This window comes from Gymnogyps californianus, chromosome 3 (assembly GCF_018139145.2).
Source record: "Gymnogyps californianus isolate 813 chromosome 3, ASM1813914v2, whole genome shotgun sequence".
In the NCBI taxonomy this organism is placed as follows: Eukaryota; Metazoa; Chordata; class Aves; order Accipitriformes; family Cathartidae; genus Gymnogyps; species Gymnogyps californianus.
Window position 1 is genome coordinate 53553478 of NC_059473.1, and position 23541 is coordinate 53577018.

General features: G+C 39.0%; 1 protein-coding gene across 2 annotated transcripts in view; it reads left to right on the plus strand.

The window, feature by feature from the left end:
* Positions 1 to 23541, plus strand: part of UTRN (utrophin) — a 394556-nt gene that overhangs the window by 293045 nt on the left and 77970 nt on the right. For both annotated transcript variants that reach the window (XM_050894491.1, XM_050894492.1), the window contains exons 55-58: positions 10557 to 10825; positions 13303 to 13449; positions 14895 to 14973; positions 20111 to 20171. In XM_050894491.1, coding sequence (XP_050750448.1) covers positions 10557 to 10825; positions 13303 to 13449; positions 14895 to 14973; positions 20111 to 20171 — 556 coding nt within the window. The remainder of the gene's footprint in view (positions 1 to 10556; positions 10826 to 13302; positions 13450 to 14894; positions 14974 to 20110; positions 20172 to 23541) is intronic.

Here is a 23541-nt window from a genome sequence, read left to right on the forward strand (position 1 = left end):
AAGCAGAAGATAGGAAGAACAGGAGTGAGAGAGCTCATGGGTCAAGATCGGGACAGATGCAGATCCCTTACAAATTACTGTTATGGGCCAAATAGATTTAGCTTGGGGAAAATAAACTATTTATTGCTATTTAAAATAAATATTTAATTACTGATTTGGTAGTGGGAAACAAAAAGACAAACATTAAAACCACAGCTTTTCTCTCCTCTTTCCCAGGCTCAACTTGACTCCTTCATTCCTGTCTCCTTCCCCTCTTGTTATGACTGCAGGTCACGCTCAGCTTCTTCAACAGAGCAACGAGTGGTGTGAGAGGGTGGAAAGGTGATGGGTCCACGGTCAGCCTAGCAGTTTCTCTCTGCTGCTCCTTTCTTCTCATATCTTTCCTCTGCCCCACCGTGGGCTCTCCATGAGGAATATCTGCTCCGCCATGGAGCTGCTCCTCCTCCTCCTCTGACCTTGGTGTTCCCTCTGCTGTTTCTCCTTTTTGTTCCCTCCTCTTCCCTCTCTGGTGTTTTCTGCTGTTTCTTAAATGCACTTTCCCTGAGGTGCCACCAGCGTGGCTGAGGGCCTCAGATGTGCCCTGCGGTGGGTCGGCTGGAGCCGGCTGTCCCCAGCACGGGGCAGCCCTGGCCACTCCTCACAGAGGCCCCCATGCAGCCCCCGCTGCCAGCAGTGGGCATCTGCACCCCGCATGGAGCAGTGTTGCACTTCCTGTAGATTAATAGACTTTCAGGCCAGAAGGCGTCTTTGAATCATCTGCTCTGATCTTTTATATATCATAAGCGGTTACATTTCACCCAGGACTGAGTCTACTAAATTTCTTCTGACAAATAATCCCACCGATCTCTAGAAAGTTGTGTCTCTGGATTTGAAGACATCCAGACACACACAATTTTTCTTCTGATTAACCATTTTCAGTGAAGGCTGTGGGTGGGGCCTTATGTTTGCTTTTAAAATGTTTTATTTTTTTTATTCTCTGTCAGCCTCTCGATCACTGGTATTCTCTGCAGTAGATTAAAGTTAACTCATTAACTTCAGTGAAGTACACTTCATGTTGCTAAAGGGAAAGGAGTGTGGTTTTGGATTGTAAGCTGACAGTCTGTCTTTAAAAAACTATTGATGAGTGCTACACAGCACTGTACAGTCATAATTTGAACATGTTTTTGGCTGCTTCTATATTAAAAATAGCAAAAACTTTTTTTAAAAATCATAATTGCATTAATTGGAAAATCACTGTTTCTTGAGGTTAGTTCTTATGTTGTGTAATGGCAGGGGTGTTTAGGGGGGAGGGTTAGCTAATCCAAAGAGGATAAAGGTTGTAAAATCACTTCCTGTTTTCTTCAACCTCTCCCTCTCCGTCCACTTTTTTCCCCCTCTAGATGTTTTCATGCCAGGGAAGGCATTGTTGCAAGGACAAGGAATGAGAGAGATTTAGGAGAAAACTGATAAGAATCAGTTTTGAACTTGACTGACTGAGACCTATTTTAAGGACCTGCACATACATACATTCATTGTTCCATCCAAAGAGAATATTTGTTATAGGATGCCTTATGATAACCTGTTATTATCTATAATGTTCTTGTTAGTTTCAAATATATCACAAGAATGTAAAATCAGGTTATGAGCAAGCCTTGGTTTCTTCTTTCCTACCTTGGCCTTATGCTTCCTGTGTTGGCCTTCCACTGTAACTGGCATACTCAAACATTGTTCTTCAGCTTCCAGGAAACTTCCTTCTAAGTTAATTTTGTCTCCCATCTGTCTCTTCTTCTGGTTTTGTTTTGCCATGTTTCCGTACGGAGGCCCCACCACAAAAAAGCAAGCTTCACACTCTTCTTGCCTTTCAGCTGCTTCAGCATCTGAGTGGAGCTGATTGATAAACCAGGATAAACAGGATAAGGAAATTGGAAATGCTCCCGTTTTTAGCTTTGTTGTCACCTGTCCATGGTATAGGAGAAAACTTAGATCTAAAAATGTTAATTATAATTCTCTATGGCATAATTACAGCTGGCTTCTTAGATCCCTGTACTGTTAGTAAGGTTACAGGCCATGGGAAACACAAAGGAAAGCAGAAATACTACTTTGTGTCCCCAGGATTCTATGAACCAATGATACGGCTTTGCTGAAATTTTGTCCTTAAAATTCCACTGATGCAGTGAGGGAGTGCAGATAATTTTTTTTAGAAGATAACATAAACTAACATCCTAGCAGATTGCCACAGGCCACTACACTGATTCTCACTGCAATAGTGAATATTTCCAGGAGTCTGCAGTATTGTCAAAGTACTTCAGTAGCTTCTAGTTTTCTTATGGCAATCAGATTCCTAGCTTTGAAAGCTGCTATTTGGTAGCAAAGGTTGTTGTGATAAACACATCATTTAAAATTAAGTATTTACCATCTCTTATCTCCTCTTAATTGAAAGTGTAGAAAACCCCATAAATCACATCTGTGTTGTAAGAGAAATATATTAATAGGTATCAGTGAATTACATGCATATACTTTATTTAAACTTGTAGACCCACAACATACTCATCTGTTTCAGACATAAATAAAAGTTGAACTTCTTTGCTTCCTACCGCTGAACACATTCAGATAAATTCTCTGCCATAATTTTTCCTCTTAGCAAGGAAGATCTTACTGGAAATAGGCAACTTACTGTTTTCTGTTGTATATAGCAGGCAGCATTTCTATTCCCAATCACTTGTGCCTATCCGCTAGCTATCACACACCACTGAATAATTTTTTGTTCTCTGCTATGCAGCTGGGCTGAGTACGAAGTCTTGAGTGTGAAAAGTAGAAGTGCTTAGGAGAATGAAGAGGGCATGGCCCACTGGAGGTCAGTGGAATCATGCCCAGAAACTACTTACACTATTTTGAATATTGCTGCCTCTGTTTTAGTTGGAGCTCATTCACTTGTAACTTTTGAGAGTTTCTTCGTAAGATTAGAGAAATGTGCAGTTACCCATGAGAGAAGCTCAAACTAAGTCTCTCTCTGCCTTTCAAATAGATCTCTTAGTCACCCTACAAGTTTAGTCCACCTGGGCAGAGCCTTGAAATTCTTGTCTACGTGCTTGCCAGCTTGCAGTCATATTAGTAAAGTTCAAGGAAGTTGTTTCTGTTTGTTGAGTGGTGTGGAGTGCAAACTTAGAGGAGTCTTAAGCCTGAATTTTTAACAGCTGAGTATTGGAAACAGGATGGCCTGAGGCCATTGTGGTTAATTTTATTATAGGGTTTTTTTTAACCATGAGGACCTCAGGATATAAGCAGAGTTATATTCATTCTTGACCTGTATGCTATGTTATGGCCCAGTTTTAGCTGAAATACGGGATGCTTCCCAGGTGGAAGCTATGTTCTTAAAGTTTAACTGTTGCCTTGTTTTAAAGACTTCAGAAACCAGTAAAGCTTTGTCTGCAAGAGAATTCTCAGTTACACTACTAGCAACATGGATGACTGATGGATGTCAAAGGTTAGGACCTTGTTTGAAAGAAAACTCCTTTCTTACACTCTGGATCAAACATAGCTCAAAAACGTTGTAAATGAGCCTCAAGAAAGCGAATAGGAAGTTGCAGAATATTAAACAAAAAGTAAAGTGTATAGAGGACAAAAGAGGCTGAGGAAACTTGTTAGAAGGTTCAAAAAAGTTCAGAACATAGATGTTTTGAAGTCGTGTGTTGTTGTTATAGGATGCTATCAAGTCAGGGAGCCCAATCTTTTGTGCTGCCTGACTTGTCTTTATTGTCTGGTTTTGTATTGTTTTGGAATAAATTAGATGCCTTTGTTTTGTTTTGAAATACTGTTAGAGGATGTATATCTGTCTCCTGCAGCCTTGCTGAGGAGCTACCTGCCATATGTGCTGCGCCAGAAAAAAAACTTTATTGATCTCTGGAAGAAATAATAGACCTGTTACAATCTGCAGTCGCAGTGCTTTGGAAAGAAACATAGGATTAATTTCTTGCTTGCCTAGAGTAACTGGGATACGGTGGTGATAGCCCTCTCTCCATTAGTACTCTCCCTTCAGTAGGAATTGGAAGAAGACATAGTAGCTTGGTGACGCTATAACAGTACTGTTATATTTGGATTTTTTTGGTTTTGTAGCAGGAGCAGACTAAAACTCAATTCATACCTGTTTTTTGTTCCTGGAGCAACACAAACTTTGGGCTTCCACTGTGCAAAAGTATTGTGAACTTGCTTTAGATCATACCATTTATTACAAAATGGTGGCTTGCTTTTAGTGAAAAGTATTATATGTGTTTTGATTATACTAACAAATTACCCTGGTTATGCTGGATAAATGCATGGTTCTCAGGATTGCTGTAATCTTCTTTAGTTTTCTGGAGATAGGTGCTATGGGACGACTTAATTATCTCTTTTAACTAGAAGCTATTTTCTCTTTGTTTTGTCCTTCTGTGTCTTCCGTACCAGCACGCACTGGGAAATATCAACAACCATTGTTAAGGGATATGTATATTTGCTAGCATTGTTCTCATTTGTCTTTATCTGGAGCCCATACTCTTTAACAGCTTTCATTTTCTCTGCTTTCGCAATTCTGTATTCTGCAGACAAAAGGTAATTTGTCTTTTATCCTGCAGAGACTTTCCTCATTCACTCTTTATTTAATTATATTTCTCTGGTTTGGAGAACTTTCAGTTTTGACAGAAGAAAACCTAAATGGGCTAAGATGAAAATGACTGTACTTTTTCTTTGTTTTAACTACATATATGCAGTAGATATTTGAGTAGGAGAAAGAAGTGACATACTGGGTTATGCTTGCATGGTTGGCTGCTTGGAGTCTGACTAATTGCTACGTTTCCACGTTAACCAGGTGCTGCTTATTCTTTAAACTTCCTATTCCCATCCTGTCAGAACTACGTTTTCTGTCCAGATTGTTAGAAGCCCAGAGAATGCTTTCGCTGGAGCGATGCTAAAGACTTCATCATGCAGTGATAGCAGTGCTTTTGGTTCTTCTGCTTAGGAGTTTGACAATGTGCCCTTGTGTCTGTTCAAATGCTCTGAAAGTGTTCATAATGATTACAGTGCCGTGTCACCCATTATTTTTTGCTACAAAGATTGATTGAACCAAGGAAGAGACAATGTTTGACATAATGGGAGAGGGAGGGGTCATGAAATCAGCTCCAGTTCTAGTATATTTTATTAAGAATATAGCAAAAGTGAAAGGGAATTAATGTAATTGTGGCAAGATGGAAAGAGATCACTAGTTCAAGTCCACATAATGAGGATGAAGCACAGTTGCTTAGAATCAAAACTGCTAGAGCCAGGAATAATTTGAGAGATCTAAAATAAATTCTTAAGCAAGAAGAATTTTCTTCACTGATAACTTCCCTGGCTAAGTATTCTCCATATATGTAAGCAGATAAGGAAGCTATATGCTGTAAAGTTCAGGCTTGAAAGTTTTCCTTCCATGACATTCTGTCTCTGCTAGAGACACAGAAAAGCTGTTGGTGCTTTCATTGCTTTGTTTGGGACAAAAAATGCTTATTAAAATCAAGTTTTTTTTCCACTACAGAAGCAGGCTTTTTTTCTGCTCTTTCTCTCTGACTGCAAGATCAGTTAATACCTTTCCTCTCTGGTAAACAGACGGTCCAGTGAATATAGGCTTTTCTTACTTTCTGAGCAGCTGCTGAAGTGGAGAGAATGTAATAAGTACCATTTAAAAAAAAAAGGGGGGGGGGGGAAGCTGATAATTGAGAAGACTTTATATTAAGTGGGGACAAAAAAGCAACAGCCACTGTGTAGCATTGTCGAGGTTTCACCCCAGCCGGCAACTAAGCACCACACAGCCGCTCGGTCATTTCCCCCCGGTGGGATGGGGGAGAGAATCGGAAAGGTAAAAGTGAGAAAACTCGTGGGTTGAGATGAAGACAGTTTAATAGGTAAAGCAAAAGCCGTGCACGCAAGCAAAGCAAAACAAGGAATTCATTCCCCACTCCCCATGGGCAGGCAGGTGTTCAGCCATCTCCAGGAAAGCAGGGCTCCATCACGTGTAATGGTTACTTGGGAAGACAAATGCCATTGCTCCAAACGTCCCCTCCTTCCTTCTTCTTCCCCCCAGCTTTATATGCTGAGCATGACATCATACGGTATGGAATATCCCTTTGGTCATTTGGGGTCAGCTGTCCCGGCTGTGTCCCCTCCCAGCTTCTTGTGCACCCCCAGCCTACTCGCTGGTGGGGAGGTGTGAGAAACAGAAAAGGTCTTGAAGCTGTGTAAGAACTGCTCAGCAGTAACGAAAACATCCCTGTATTATCAACACTGTTTTCAGCACAAATCCAAACCATAGCCCCATACTAGCTACTGTGAAGAAAATAAACTCTATTCCAGCCAAAACCAGCACAAGCGTTTTTTCACAGCAAAAAGGAACTTTGTCTACCAGTGTGTATAATGACAGACTGGTGAAACGAATTCCAAACTCATAGAGGGAAATTCTCACTTTCAAGACTCTTTTTTTATGCAGTTTACAATTCTATGCTATGCAACCAGTATCTTGGAGAAGGTGTTACCTGCTTGAAAAAAAGTAATGTGTTGCTTATTAATAAGTTGGGTTTTCATGATGGAAAACATGAAGTTATACAAGATGTATTTCTCTCTTAAATGAATAGATGCTGAATGGTTTTATAGCTCATAAAAATGTGTGTTTTGCTTTATTTCCCTAGTAAATGTCTTTTTAGGGCAAGTTTACAAGCACTTCCAAGACTTTTGTAAAATAAAACAGTCTTGCAATGAATTAATATTTTTCAAATAAAATATGTGGCAGATACCCTTGCACAATGACACTGATTTGACAAATGGTATTAAAAGTTGTTTCGGTGTTCAGTTCTATTGGGATACTTGTATCACCCCAGTCAATCTGGAATCTTTTTCCCTCCCAAAATATGTGACTAGTCTGTCATGAGTAAAGCTGCCTTGGTTTAGCTGGCCAGACAAATAAAGTCAGGCTGTAGTTTCCCTCTTCTATTCCCATTTATTTCTACAGCCACTTTTTTTCTTATTGCTTCTCTGGAGTGAGAAGCACTCATTGAATCTGTTGTGTCAGTACCTTTACGGACAACCAGAAAGTTTTGCAAGATTTTCAGCTCTTACTAGAGCTTTCAGCATGTTCCTTGGCAAGTTACTGATCATTTTAAATGACCTGCTAATAATCTAGTTTAGAACTATTAAGCCCTTCCAACTTTCTACTCTTTTATGCAGAATCGGTAGGTTTTGGCTCTAATAACAGGTAAAGGATGATGCAAACACATGATGTTGGATAAAAATGGCAGATTGCAGCTTTGCGTATATGTAACTTGTACTTAGTCTGGTTTCTGGGTATAATGTCCCCTATATTCACGTGTTCAAGATGCCAACAAAGGAGGCTTCCTCCACTGGGTCTGCAATTTTCTGTCCCCTTTCAATGAAGCTCAATATTCCCTTTCGTTGTGAAAAGTGTTCCAACTCTAGGTGCTCTCTTAATCCTCATTTAAAGTCCTGCAGCTTTTACTCCTGAGGCCTGGTTGTTCTCAACTCATAGTTGTATCATAGAATATCATAGGATACCTCAACCTATGAGGTATCTTACGATACTGAACTCTGCCACTAGGTGCAACTTTCCTGCATGCTGCAATTTAGCTTGACTTCTAGATTGTTCACAGTCCCTTCGTCACTGGACTGTAGTGGATTCTCATTCATTCATCAATGGTATATCGTTATTCTTCATGGTGAATAATTCCAAAATTACTTCCAGTAACAACTTCTTTGATGTCTTTATGTAAGCAATTTGTAGCTGTAGCTGTTGGGTTTTGTTTAAAGAAACAGGATTTATCTGAAATCGTTTTTTGCTTAGAACTTAAGCTTTATTTCTTTTCCTTTTTCTAAAATGTGTTACAAAGCTTGGGATAAAGATCATCCCAGAACTGTGTGGTCCTGTGATGTAGCTTATTCTACTGTGAATTGCTGGAATTCCAGAGACAAGGTACAATTTATCACAGCCTATCTTTGGTCTTCATCTTTATTCTGGTCTGTCAGTATTGCAAATTGTGGGTTACTGCCATGTCTCTATATCCCAGAGCTACATACATAATGTATATCTCTTCCCATCATCCCCAAAACCCATTGCAGGTTTTTGTCATAGCTGTTCCTCCCCAGATTCCTTTTCTGAAATACCCTCTTGCCATTGTGGTATCCCTAAGCCTGGCTAGCCTCTGCCTTTGCAGGGAGTGCACATAAGTAGTGCTCTCACGTGATAGCTTATGACACCCAGCAATCTCTGAAATATCTTGGTAAGCTCAAAATTTCTTTTGTCCCTCTCAGCTCCACTCTTTCTTCAAAAGGGTCTCTCTTTTTTTTAAAAGAGCTTTTCTAATTCTAGAGGTCAAAACATGCTCTGCAGCCTACAGCCTAGGTATTTGTCTGCCTGCCTTTGGTGACGTTGGCTCCTGTTGATTGTCCTTGCCTCCCATTCTCCTATGGTTACTGTTGGTGGCACTTTTTTCTCCTACGTAACCAGTTTTTAGCAAGTTGCCTTGTGCTTTTGGGCAACACTTGGTCATTTGGCAACATCGTCTCCCCCTACGCCACCAACTGAAATAGAAAACGTGCATTGTGGGTGGTGTTTGGTTTGGTTTGGTTTTTTTCTCAGATGGTATCTGGATTGTGTTGCTGAATACTTTTCTAGTATTTGTAGTCTAGCATGTATCAAGACTAATAAGGACTAGCAAGATTTGAAAAAACTTAAATAAATAGTGGAATTGGTTGGCAGAAACTGTTTTTGATCCGAACAACTTCCTGTTACTTTTACTTCTGGGAAAAACATGTCTGCCTACAAATTGAATATATTCTATTGATTTATTTTGTATTAATTACTTGCCGTGTGCTTTTCTGTATTGGGTGCTATGGAACAACAGTTGCATCACCAGAGGTGTAGTGAGAGAACTTTTGGAACCACAACAGTGCATTTACTTTGACATTCATCTAGCCTTAGAAAAGCAAAAAGCTTCCTCCTCCCCATGTTTTTGTATGTTCCCCCTCACCCTCCTTCCCCAAGTTAGCAACTCCAAGCTTATTCAGTTCTAATGATTTTAAAGATAGTATATCAGTAAATGGAAGATTATATGTCTCATTTGACTTATGACAAAAATGGTGCTTTCATCTTTGCATTATTGTGTATAATTTGTTCATCGACAACACTTGAATTTTAATCACAAGAATACTGTGATAAACCTTTCCTAAGGGTTTTATAGAGGAGCGAATAGTAGAAGGCCAGTTGGCTTATTTTCAGTGTATGCCACGTCTCTCCCCCTTCCTTTGTTCTCTGGTTTCCGAATTATATCAAGTTTCCTCTGCTTGCTTCTCTACCTGCAGAAGCCTCATGGTTGTTATATAGAAGGGGAATCCTCTGAGACTGGCTTTGTTTGTTTGTCATTACTGGAGCAACTCTTCCCTAGTGAAGGAAGCTACCCATGACTTTTTTCAGCAAGGCCACTATGAATAGCAGGCAGCAGAACCTGCTGGGAATGTCTTAGGGTTTTCTTTTTAGCTTTCTGACTGTCTGGGTCTTGATCAGTCTCAAATTGAAGACCCGGGAAAGACAGTGTGTTCTCTTATTGATAGACCACCTGACTGGATTGCAGAAATCATCTGTTGTGGAGAAGAGATAACCACGGACTGGCTTGGTGCTTGTTGTCAAAGAGGGCTGAAGCGTGTCTGGTGTGGAGTTCCGTCCAATGTCTTCCAGACTCACCAGAGACTGGCAATTTAAATAGAAGCAATTTACTGAAATAATCGGTATCATCTCCTGTGACTACATCCTGAGGTTGTGTGTGTGCCCACTTTGGCTTTGCTTATTCAGTGGCAGCTGGTCTTTGCTAACATGAATGGGATTTCCACAATCGCTGGGTTGTGTGAAATTTAGATGCGTAAGTCTGAAATTTGTGAGAAACAGTGCACTGCAAGCTTGGCTCTTTTTCAGTCAAGAGGTTCATTGAACAATTTTAGATTTGCAAAACCTATTTAAAACAGCCGTTTAGGACTTTGGTGTTAACATAGAAAAATAGGTGTAGAGCTGCAGAACCACTCACCACGTGGTACTCAGTACACCTTGGTTTTTGCTAGCGAATAGGAAGAGAAGAGACATTGCGGGGGTAGGGTGAAGAGTGGTGGCAAGTGATCCAGGAAAAAAGCACCGTTCTTGTTCTTTCTACATGAAATGGTGCCCAGATTCCCTACTGCAGTTTCTAGTAGGGAAGGATGATCTTTTATTTCCTTCCCCTGTGCCTCCAAAAATAAATCAGCAGTAAGCTGCCTTTACTTTGCAGATATCATGATACATGGAAGTCAGGAATAATTTCCTGTCTTCTGATCAAGCTTTATTTTGTCATCAGGAGTGATTAAGATTTATTTCAGTTATGGCAAGGTGGACTACTTCTGCCTTGTACCTGCTGAAATAAATTATCAGTTGACTCTCGACTTACTGACTGTCTTGAGCGTGCACCTCAGGAGCACTGCCTGTTTAACTAGACATGAATAAGAGAAGAAATAAACAGTGTAACTTTTCTTTCCCTGTGCAGAGTTGACCCCTGAGGAGAAAGCCATGAGGATTGCCAAAGCTATGCGTAAGCAGTCATCAGAGGTAAAAGAGAAATGGGAGAACCTAAATGCCAGTGCCAGTATCTGGCAGAAGCAAGTGGACAAAGCATTAGAAAAACTGAAAGACTTGCAGTGTGCCATGGATGACCTCGATGCTGACTTGAAGGAGGCTGAAAACGTGAGGAATGGCTGGAAACCTGTGGGAGACTTGCTCATAGATTCGTTACCAGATCACATTGAGAAAACTACAGTAAGTGTGGAACTCCTGGGAAATATTTAGCCTGAGAGTCAGACCCCTTCATTCTACTACCCCTAATCACTTGAGATATGTATACACTGTATACTTAAATTCTCATGTACAGTTTAAAGTGCTCTTTGAAGACTAGATCTGAGGTCTCAAAGAAAGTCCAGTACTGTGCCACATTTGCTGTGTCAGCTGTGGTTGCATAAGCACATGTGATGAGCAAGCTACAGATGTGTACAGAATGAAATGAAAAAAATTGTGTTCTAAGATTTAAATATTTTCCTCCTAGAAATACTGTCTAATCCATAGTTAGGCCATGAGTGTGTTTGGAGCTTTGCGCAGGCACTGGAGTAAAGTGAACTGAGTCGGTTATTATCCCGGCAGTTGACAGTAGGCCCACCTCCTTTTTCTAGTGGTGATCTGTTTGGCCATCAAGTATAGCTTTCTTAGAAAAACATTTATAGTTCTTTCAGTCATACAGAAGTATATACACGTAGTATTAATTTCTGTTTTTTAACTTTCACAAACTTCACACATGTATTGTCTATTTAAGCTTGTAAGAGTTAAAATTTTTATTTACTCTTACTTTAGCCTGGCTTCTCTTCAGGATTATTTCAACACGAAGAATACATACTACCATATAATGTTCTCATGGGCATACCAGTTCTTGCAGCCAGGGTTGCATGCCACCCATGCAGGGCTCAGCACCCCAAGGCATGGCTGTTCATGATGGGTAGTAGTTGTCCCCTGCTTAGCTGCATGGGTTGGATAGGGACCCAGTAATGCAGAGCTCCCCAAAGAAGGAATACCTTCTGATAACTCACATTGACCTGGAAAGATGACTGGAAACAGCACAGTGCTTGGGGTAGTGCCTGAATATCAGGGATTCCAGGAGACGTGGGTATGCACGTGTAGGTAGAGGAAATTGTTGTTTCAGGCAAATTTAGCAGTCATCACCAAGCTTCTGTTTCATAAACACAACTTTTCAGTTTTTAAGCTCAAGAATGAGTATGGCAAAACATTAGAGGACCCTGGGGTCATGTACCTGACCATCCATGTCTTCAGCATGGGACGCTGGTGTTAGAAGAATGAAGGGCCATGGGCTGCAACCAGTTTTCCGCAAATACTCTATGTATACACAGCCTGTGGACTCATATGAAATTAACACAGGGCTGCATTATTTCACATATATCAATGTAAGCATCCTCATTCTCCAAATTTTGCTGTTACTTTCAGGTTTAATGGAACCAAAATCTTTAAAACAAAGGCAGTCAAAGCTGATTTATATCCAGACTGCTATTGATATGAGAAGAGTAATGGATCTCCTTCTCCTCTTCTTACATTTTAATATAGATACTAAAGCAAGCACTAAGATGTTGACGCTGAATAGCTCTTTGTTCTCATGTTAACAAGCGATTTGTCATATCTTGATGGCTTTTTCTGTAAAGAAGAATAAAGCGAAGTCTTTTAGATTTTCATGGCTGTGGAAAAATGACACATCTGCTGAAGTAATAGGGGATTGCTGGCTCTCCAGAAGTCAAACGCTTCTTTCTTGCCAGTAGGTGCCTTCTGTTCCTGGGCCTGATAAAAGAGATTTTGAAGGGAGGTAAATAATTGAAATGTCCAAAGAAAATCTTTTTTCCAGTTGTTTTTGACTTGTTTCATGATATTTAATCAAGCTGTTTATATGACTGAACAATTAACTGCTCACAGCAAGAAAGACATTTGATGCCTCTTTTCAACTGTAACTAAAACTTGCATCAATTTTGTCTTAATACTGTGTTTACTTCCATTTGATTCAATAAACCTTTTTCTTTTTAATCATTGTAATAGTTTTACTTTACAGTTCTAATCAGGTAAAACATTGTACTTCTTTTCCTTAGAAGATACATTCCTTCATGCTTTGGTAATTCAATAATAGTTTTTAAATTGAATTTTTGTCAGCTGCTTAATACTGGAAAACTGTAGTTACTGAACACATTTTTTTCTTAAGAGCACTTGATAGGCTGTATACTGCTAAAGCTCCAAATAGACCATTGCGTATTTCTTTTTGGAAAGAAAAGGTCTAAAGCCATATGGCACCACTGAAAACCTTATTTAAATTGTTTTAAGGGCGCAATTTGGATATGGGCATTTGGGTAGATTTCATACTGTTTTTCTCTAAAGATGGATATGAAGGAGTTCAAGGCCAGGTTGGATGGGGCTCTGAGCAAACTGGTCTAGTGGAAGGTGTCCCTACCCATGGCAGGGGGGTTGGAACTAGATGATCTTTAAGGTCACTTCCAACCCAAACCATTCTATGATTCTATGAGTTAATAAGAATATTGAAGTGAGTGAACTTTCTTTGCTGGAGAACTGAGTTGCCTACAGTTGTTCAGCGTAAACTGCCACATTGGGCAAGTTAGCACCATGTTGAGTTTATGATGACTTTTGTGCTGCTCAGATGTCCGTTGAACATAAATGTGTGCTTCTTACTCTTTTAGGCTTTTAGAGAAGAAATTGGTCCCATCAACTTGAAAGTTAAAACAGTGAATGATTTGTCCAGTCAGCTGTCTCCGCTTGACCTTTATCCATCATTAAAGATGTCTCGTCAACTGGATGATCTTAATATGCGGTGGAAACTTTTACAGGTATTCTTCTGAATCTGTACAGTAGGTGGGGGGAGGGATGCTTCTCACTCTCTTCTGTTCTCTTAAAAGATGCATTATTACCGTTTGTTCATTATTTCTGTCTTTAAGGTGTTACTTTAGTGGTACCAAAGCAACAAAGGGAGCTGTCTTTCCTTCTGTGGTTTGACCAAAAGCTTTTCCTTTCAAGCTGTCTCAGCAGTTTACTCACTCAGGAGACTACATTAATCTCTGGAGACTAGTGGGAACTACTGCTGCATGCTTTTTTGTATGTTTTATAGCAGTATTTGTACTGCATAAATCATTGTTACTGAAAACTGATGTACATATTTCTGTTGTGTTTCCAGCTCCTGTGAAAACTGTTTTATTTCGGTTTTGAATGTTCAGTTTCTGCAGGGAATTAAAGTGACTTAAGTATTAGTAGAGCTATAACAAGATGTGAGCAATAGCACATTTAGTGTTATACAACAGAAGAGGGTATGGTGTGAGAGAGATTCATATTGCTTATTTATGATTATTGTGCTTAAATGGTCTGAGAAAGGTAAATCAATGTGCCTGATTACACTTCAAACTCACGCACAGCTTCACAGTGAATGGTTTAATGAAGTTTCTTACATCAGTTAAAGTTCATTTATCAATTTTTGCACTTTCTCACTCTTTTTTTTGGTAGGAAATACTTATTGTGAGTCAGCTGCTATTTATCTCTTTACCTGTTTCTAAGGGTGATATTAAGTGTTTGAAAGAATTGGGGGAAGGATGGAGGATCTTTTGCCTCTCTAGCTGAGGGTGGTGGGACTGAATTTTCAAAACCTGGGCATCAGCTTCTGGGCTAGTAGTTTTGAATCAGTCGCTCCTGAGAGGCAAAACTATTCATGTGTCATATCAGTCCTTCCCTTTCCTAATGTAATTTGGTAGTAGGTTTCTTTTTGTGTGTGTGTGTGTGTCCTCTCAAATTGAGTTAACTAAGCAGCCAAACTGCTGCTGGGTGTGCTAGTGCAGTGTCAGTTAATAAACCAGGGGGAGTCATGTCAGCCAGTGAAGTGGTACCTTCCAAAATGGTTCTGTGCTGGAAAGGCAGCTGTGAGATCAATACAATCAAACTGAGACCTGATGACTATTGAAATTTGGACAATGGAAGGGTTGGGAGGAGGTCAGAAACTTCAGTTGGTTATAGTCACCATGAAACTACCGTTGTTTGTTATTGATCTGCAGTACTCGCATGAGAACACTGCAAGATATGAACAGGACTTTCATCAAGCAAATGAAAGAAAAAAGTAGCCTTGAATAGCTGGATGTCGAATAAGTGCTATGACACACAGACAACTTAAATTTATTTAACTTAAATTTATTAACATAAAAATGAATGTAAACAAGTGTTTTTATTATCATAGCCCCAGTGTTACAAAGTTAATGTAATGTAAATTTTGTGTATGTGTGTTTATGTGTAGGTGTCTGTAGAGGATCGCCTTAAACAGTTACAGGAGGCACACCGAGATTTTGGGCCTGCATCACAGCACTTCCTTTCCAGTAAGTTCTTTGAATTAATAGATGCATGTGAGATATGACAGCTTTCTCAAACACTGACTGCTCTTTACTCCAGGTTTCCCTATGGCTTGAGGAACAGGAAGTTCGTCTTCCATGTTGTTATCTAGCTCCCTGTTTTTGTAGGGGTGTTTTGTCTTCATAACTTCACCAACATTCTCACTGGTGTGCTTCCCTTGGGGATCACTGCAATATCTTGCTGAGTTATGGTTGCGCCCCTGGTTGCTTTATTCTTTGTCCTCCGTTTGCTGCAACATCTGACCTGTGGCTGTTCCAGAATCTTTATGTGTTCATAACTCCATCTTCTCATCCCCTGCTACCTCTTTCCTCAGTTTCCTTTTGCTTCCACCCTTGCTGGGACGACACAAAGGAAGAGCTGCCTGGATTTTTTTTTTTTTTTTATTAAAGGCCTCATGTCATACATTCCTGGAACTTCAAATAAGGAAGCAGGGAAAGCAAACCTGCATCATTTCCTCTTGAGACCCCTCCTTGCATCTTTTTCTATTTAGTGAAAATTTTAGAGATGTAAGCCTACAATCTCCTATATGCTAAGAGGGCAAAAGCAGCTGCTGTTGTTTCCTTGTTCTCATTTGACTTATTCGTTACAGATAGATAGGTTGTGATATCAAGATCCATGCTGATTTTTTGATGTTCTAGCCTATCTGCCATCATCAGAGCTCATGATACAAAGTGTTAACCCAGTCAGTTCTCCAGTTTTTAGCTGAAGGCTTCATAATAAAGATAAATGTATTGCAGGAGTTGAGAAGTGAACATAAAAATGAGCAGCTCTGTCCCAGAGATTCGCAAGAGCTATATGTCCCTGTATAACTAAACAGCTAATACAATAAATAAATCTTGATTTCTTCTTGAGTTACGTGACAACTGTGTTTTTATTTTAAATTGACAACTAGTTTTTCAGTAAACATCATGGTAAACAAGATGCAGTGTATTTAAAATATTACAGCTGTTATGCAAAGTAACAATTCCTAAAGCCACTTTGTCCTTTTTTTAAATTGACAGAACAAACAAACAACTTTAAAAGTATGTGACTTTTTTGTTTTGTTGTTTTTTTTAAACCCCATTGAAAGTATTGCATAGTGTTGCCACAGTGGTTTTGTAGCCGTTCCAATCTCAAACTTGTAACCTTGACCTGGAGAGTACACCTATGTAATAATTTGCTGAAAAGAATATAGAGTGGTACCTTTGGCACTGTTGAAAAACAGCAGATTAACTCTTTGGGAGAGTAGGTCAGTCTAGTCTGTGTAATTAAAACAGACTAGGAAGCAACGTAGAGAAGATGCAGTTTCCCCTACTTTAGCTGGTTTGAGAAGTTCCTGACTTCATTCCTGAGTCACTGTTAAGGCTGTTCAGCTCTGCTCACCTGGACCAATGCAAATGTTCAGGTGACTGATCTCAGGGGGAGGGGGAGGAAAATCAGTGAAAAAGTCCACATGTAAAACAAGGAAGCCTGCCAGGCAAGGTTGGCTGGTTTTGTTTGCCTTGACCCTGGATCATTTCCTTGGTTTGGCTTACAGCATGCCACAATAAATAATTGCATTCATAAGACTGAGTGGTGAACTGGCTTTGTTGCTGGATAAAACATTCATAGAATTATGTCCAAAGAGACTATGCAGCGCCTTATCAGCATGCCTCAGCCTTGCTTAGGGCATCTTCTCCAGGCTTAAGGGGACATCTGGTTTATGCTACATACAAAAGTTAAGAAGGGAAAGTTTCCAGAATGCGTGTTGGTAGATATCGCAAAGAGCTATAGCCAAAACCACAGTCCTGCAAAACCAAATAATATGTAGCTATCCATTTAAATTATTTGTTAAAAATGAACAACCTCCTTCCCCACAAAAACCACAGCAACAACTCCTTAAAAAAAAAAAAAAAAATCTGTTTTAAGAGCTTGAACTAGACAGTTACAGAACTTAATACCTACAACTTTATATAAAGTCTGTTAAATGAAAGTCAGGGACAGTAACTTCAAAAGGAAAGTAATAAAAAAATCATTAAATCTGGAAAAATGAAGGGTTTATCCTGACAGGTTGAAATAGCGTGTATTCTAAATCAAATTTTTCAAACCTTTTTAGCAGCCATAAATGACTTTTAACTGTGAGGAACAAGTAGAGTGGTAGTCTGAATAAAATAATCTCAAACTCCTAAAACTGAGATTATGATATGTATGCCTCGTGCAAAGCTTTATCTCCAAAGTTGCACTTCTGAATTAGAGGGCAATTTTTTATCTGTGCTCATTTGACAGCAGCTATTTTATATTTACCTCACCTACCTGTTAGTCTTCCTCCAAATCCTAACAAGAGACCATAGCTTGCCATCACACCATTTTCAGCTGACTAGCTCCCAGTTGTCATTTAATCCGTAATTTGTGCTCGCAAAACACCTATTTCTACCTGTTCATCAGATTCATAGAATAGCCCAGGTTGGAGGGGACCTCAAAAGATCATCTGGTCCAACCTTTCATGGGAAAGGGAGCCTAGATGAGATTATCTAGCACCCTGATTGCAGCCCCCTTAATCCAGTGATATCATCTCTGCAGTGGCTAGTAACGTTTCTCTACTAAAAAGACACAGTGCAGCATTTAATACTGCTGTTGGAGTTCTTGGAACACCAATTACATGGATTCATCCAGACCGTCGCTAAGAAAGTGCTTCAGAATATTTTTGAAGACTAGCAAACAATATGACATTGGCCCTTCCTAAAATGTCCTGCAGTAGGAGACTGAGGTAAAGCAGTATTAGTAGGCCACTATAATCTATGATCTCTCTCTTTGCTGAGCTATTTTCCCCTCCTGTCAGTGGTAGGCAGAATTTAATTGCTCTTTTTTTCAGTGCTTTTGAGATGGAAAGTAAGCTCCTTGCAAGTTAGTTACTGATCAGTAAATTTTACACATCTCTAATACAGATGAAGAGGAAGAATCTTTATAATCCGTTATTCTTTGCAAACAGATTGTTTTGCTGTCTCCTGCCTTTAGAAACAGTAACTTGTTTTTTCTGTAAGTCATTTATTTTCTAAGGCCTGCAATCCACTCCTCTCTGTGTTTCTTGTATGCTTTCTTAGAAGAATCCATGAACATCCACAGAGCGCTGACTCCACATATTTCCTAACAAATAGCTTAGGTCTTCAAGTGGCCTGCTCAAAGCATCTGAGTGGTGTCCAACCTTAGTAGTATCTGCAGGCCTGCTAGTGAGTGCCAGAATCGATAACTACTCTGTTCAGTTTTCATCAAAAAACTGATTTTAAAAAAAGAATGGGAATTTCATTTTGCAGAGTTTCATGCAACAGAGAACTGGTAATGTTTTTAGAAAGCTTGTTCCCAAATAGAGTATGACTTGGTCCATAGTAATTAACAATTTAATTTATTAAGTTGTTTAGTCCATATCTGTGTCGGTGCAGAATATCTATAGTCTGTCACAGCATATAAATCGTACCTAAGCAAACTATGGCCAGATTTTTCTTCTTAGTTAGCTGACATAATTAGTGTAGTAGTACCAGAGCCACCATAGGTGCCAAATTGCAACACGAAAGAATGAAACTTTAAAGCTGATGGCCACCTTCACCTATCATCTGGTTGATTTTTTTTTTCCCCTTTTTTCAGTTATGAATACTTAAGGATTATTTTTTAGTTAACTACCTCTATTTCAGCATTTAACCTTTACTACCTACCTCTTCATCGCGAATGTTATTTTCTTCTTTATAGTGATACGGAATTTTCTCTATTTTTTCCAGTGAATAATGTGGTTTACTTCGTTCCTGTAGTTTCCCAAATATTCTTCCCAGTTAATTTGTCTTTCAGTACATGAATGTTTCTTAAATTATAAGCCAGGAAATTTTGTGTGGTCCAGGAAGAGGTCACAGCCATTAAACTGCTCAGGGAAGAGCCAGCTGGGAGCAGGGCGAGACCTGTCTCCCTCTGCAGCAGCACCAGCCTATGGGGCTTACACGGCTTGTAAGTCTTCGCTGCAGCCTTGAGAGGTCTTAGGGGAAGAGGAGAGAGTTACTTTCAAATGAATTTTTTTTCTAAAGAGGGATGAGCTCTAAAGTGGGCCATGCTTGCAGGAAATTACATTGAGAGTTTAATTACTTGAGATCCAACGTGGATCAAAGCTGTGTCTCGCTTTACCAGGTTTTTAAACAGGGGTGTTAGCACCTAAGAGTAGGCACTGTGTCTTGGAAGTGTTGGCATATGTGTACAGTATAAATTCATCCCATTGTGATGATCAGTTATTCCTACCTGTTCTTTCAATCTCTGCTTCTATACTGAATCTAGTGAAGTGAGTTTCTTCTATGATAAAACCCTAATTAACCAGGCACTAGTCTGGTAATTTCTGGTAGGACATATACATACCTATCGTTCTTCAGTAAATAGCTGCTTTTAAGTTGTGCACTAGCAGTCCTGTTGGCCTGAACACTTTTTCCCCTTTTATCTCCTGGGTTCTTTAGATAAGCAGAGTTGTAGTGTCAGGTATGACTTCATGCCTTTTGCAACTCAGTGTGCAGAAGGCTTCTTGATGTTATGGATGATATCTGTTGATGTATCAGACTTGCATAAATTCTGCAAAGATTACCGCTGTTCAGCAAGGAGTGCAAAGACAGGTTTTAATGCCTTTTTTGTTGGTCATACAGTGTTAATCAATATTAAATTTGAGTTGCAAATAGGAGCTAAGGGTTGTAACTAATAAAAATAAGGTTGATATTTCTCCTTTTTGTTCTGTTGCAGAGCATTAATTATAGTAGTGGAAGCATTTATTTTCAAAGCTTAAACTGTTAATAATTCTATGGAGGTAGGAAAACCAGTGTCTATTTTCTCTGGATGGATAGCTTGCTTGCTCTGAATTTATCATCCTTCTTTGAAGTAGAATCACCACATTTGTTTTATTTCCAGCTTGGCATCAAAGAGATGCCTAGAATCATCTTGATAGATTGCTGTTGTTTTCTCCAGCTGATTTTCTAAGTACTGAAAGTTGTCTGGGAGATTTTAATTGTTCCCTTTTAATTTATTATAACTGTTTTAATTGTAAAATAAATAAATAAAATAAAGATAGTTGGATTTTTTTAATTTTACGAGTGCTTTCTAATAATTACCTTCTCTTTATTTCTTCAGCCTCAGTACAGTTTCCATGGCAGAGATCTGTTTCACATAACAAAGTGCCCTATTATATCAAGTAAGTTTGCCTTGATTCTTTTTTCTTTAAGCATAACAGAGGGTCTTATCACCATAACCTGGCAGAAAAACATAGGTACTAAGTAGTAACTGGAAATGTCATCAAGAGTTTCTCTACATAGTGTTGTGCTGCATGTACTATATATTTTCATGTTTATTACTTTGCATACTGTATAACTTAGAAATATGTAAAAGAAATCAATGACAAACCGTAACTAAAAACCCCACTCGAACAGATAGGAAACAGCAGAGATGCTCCAGTGTAATACAGTATCGGTATTCAAACTAGGCTTGTTCTTATGTGTGTGGCTCATCCAGAGTATAAACAGTAGAGTAAAGGGAAAAAAGCTGAATACATAATGTGTTTAAAAATGCAAAGTTTATAACCTATAGCAGAACAGTGGTGACTAATGCCTATAGAGCCCATTCATCATTTTGTGCAAAATTCCTTTGGAAATAGACATGTGTTGACTGTCCTCCTGTCATTTTCTTTACTTTATGGAAGTTTTTATAGTGCTTGATATTAAGGTAAATTTAACATTTACGTAAATATTGACAAGGATTGTACAAATACCTTGGTTACCAAGAGGAATGGCTGAGATATTTATTTTGAAAATAATAAGAAATACTTAGTTGTGAAGGTACGGAGATTTTGATGTGTTCTACTCGGAGCAATCCTTAACTTGGTTTTTCTCATTCCATCAGCATTTATTTATGTACTGTTTGCCAATACTTTTAAGGTCAAAGATTGCAGCTTTGAGAGAAGGATAACTTTTTGCCAGAGAGGTAAATGAAATTTTAAGAAGGTACAGTGTATAGTAAGCCAGACGCAGAGTAGTTCATTTTAGGCTGAAGGAAATCTGTGTTAAAATGTTATCAGCTTGAGTTTGGGAAAAAAGTAGATTTTTTTTTTTTTAAGTCTGTAGGATGATTATGAATTGGACCTGCAGATAATTCATTCTAAAAGAACATCAGTGAGGACTTTGTACTATTGCATATTGCTCTGTCATAAATCCAAGAGCTGCATTTTGTGCTTCAAACAATTTATGAGTGCTTGAGAGCTTTGAAAAGCAGGTAACGGTAAATCTATGTCGATCAACCTGTTGTCATCATTCTTGAGATGACAGTTGTTTTTAAACTGTGATATGAAGATTAATGTTTTTAAAGGGTCTGAGTAGGTAACTAGAAAAAGGAAAAACCTACTGTGAAGATCCTTGAGTTCTCTATAAAAGCATTTGCGCCTCTGCTGAAAAGTTTTGCAGGAGGCAACAGAAAGCTGTGACACGCTGGAGGAGAGGGTCCTCCCTCAGCCCTGAGTGGAAGAGGGCAGAGGTTGGATGTGGAGGCACACTGACTGCCCAGACTCGAGCAGCAGTGCAATTAAAATGATCACACCTACAGCAGTAATTCAAAGAAAATGCTGAAGTATCAAACTACAGAGAGCAAGGGGAAAACTACCCTGAAACAGTCTTTTTTTTCTTGTGGGTATGTCCTTAGTGGGCATTGAAAGATGGCAATTCACATTCCTGCTCTACCTGATTAGAGCTGGTAGCTGAAGTTGAGAGTGTTTACTAGGTGCGAGTTGGCCTGCAGAGGGGTCTGTGGAGCTCCCTGGTACATTCAGAGTTGGAGGATAAAGGTAGGATGGATAGTCCTACCACCACAACAGATGGAACAGACTAAGATCTGAACTGGGCAAAGCAAAGATTTTTAACTTGAATATTTCATATGCATATCCTTTTTTCATACTTCATAATACTTTTTTTTTTTTTTTTTAACTTTCTGGGCATCTCCCTTGTCCCACCTCAGCCAGAGTTCAGTTTTTGAGAAATCTTTTTTATCATGACTAGTTCAGAAGAAAGTAAGTCTTTCCAGTGTGCACACTAGGTGCAATCCTGCAAGCACACAAGTTGGTGGCAAAGTATCCACTGATACTGCGGGCTTGCTCTGGTAGTAGTGTGTTGGCTATCCTGGAGCTAGATTGAGGAATGAAGCCAGTTGGGGCTGAGAAACTAAACCCCAGCTTCTCTCAGAAATTGTTTTAATGGTCTTGCACAGGAAGTTTGATAAAGGGGCAGAAGTGTAAGGCAAGTTCTCTGAGGGTCGAGGTCTTTATAGAAGCAGGGACCACTGGTTTATTTTGAGAATGGCTTTAATGAAGTCAACCGAATTAACTACTGCATCTCAAAGAAGACTTTTCCAGTAATCTTTCCCTACTTTCAACATGATACATGCTGCTGAAGCAATGTCTTGATTCTTGTGTCTTGAAAGAGAAAAATGATGCTACATGTAACCAGTAGGATTTATTTATTTTAAAAAGCTTGAGGAGGAATACTGAATTTCAGTAGCTCCACAGTCTGACAAGCAGACTGACCTTGGCAGTTTCCTTCATTTCTTATTGCTTACTGATCTAAACTTCAGTGTTGGCAGCAGCAGCTAGATAAAACACAGAGTTGTGGAAAATAAAGCAGAAAAGAGCTGATTCTGAACTTCATTTGCTTTGGTATGATCAGGCTGGAGAGTACCCTTAGCTTTAAATATTCTTTTAAATCTTCATCTATTCCTTAATTTCCGATATAGTGTAAAGAAGAGAGGAAAACAATGCTGACACAAAAACTTATTTGATTGGAGTGATGACATGAGCTTTTGTAATACAATTCAAGAGAACAGTCAACAGGATTTAATGGTCATTGTTTATATAGAAAGAAATTCTGGGAAAGAGGCAAAGATTAACTTAATTTTCTTTTTTGTTTAATTGTACTAACCTCTTTGAATGAGGTGCCTTTGATGTAAAACACAACATGTTTTGTAGAAGGAACAGTTATGATAAGTCTCAATAACTCTATCATTCAAGAGCAATTATATTTACTGTCTGTACAGCAAGACTTGTATATTCAGAGAGAAAATTTAAGGTACCAGTTTTTCATTTTATGGGATAAGGAAGAAAAACAGCAGAACAAGGAGAATAAAAGTATGGTTCAATGATTGGTGGCTGAAAAATGAGAATTCTTAAAAATTAATTTTGAAAGGGAAATAAATGCTAATTGAAATCAGGCTACTTTAATTCTGAATAAGAACATACACCCTTCTTAGACGACCATAAATTCATACCTTCACTTCATTTCGATTGCTTTTTGTGAGTGTCCTTGAATAAGAAATGTAAAATATTCAGGAAATGACATAGCTGCAGATGATGATGTAGTTGTACCTCTGTAAAGATGAGTATTTAAAAAAAAAAAAATACTGCACTGTGCAGTTTTATTGGACATGGAGAATGGAGTTTAAAAAAAAATTAGGGAACTGCAGCTGAGAAGGCAGGAGGGAGCACTTTAGGTAGCAATGAATCTGTAAGGAGAATGTCAAAATGATGC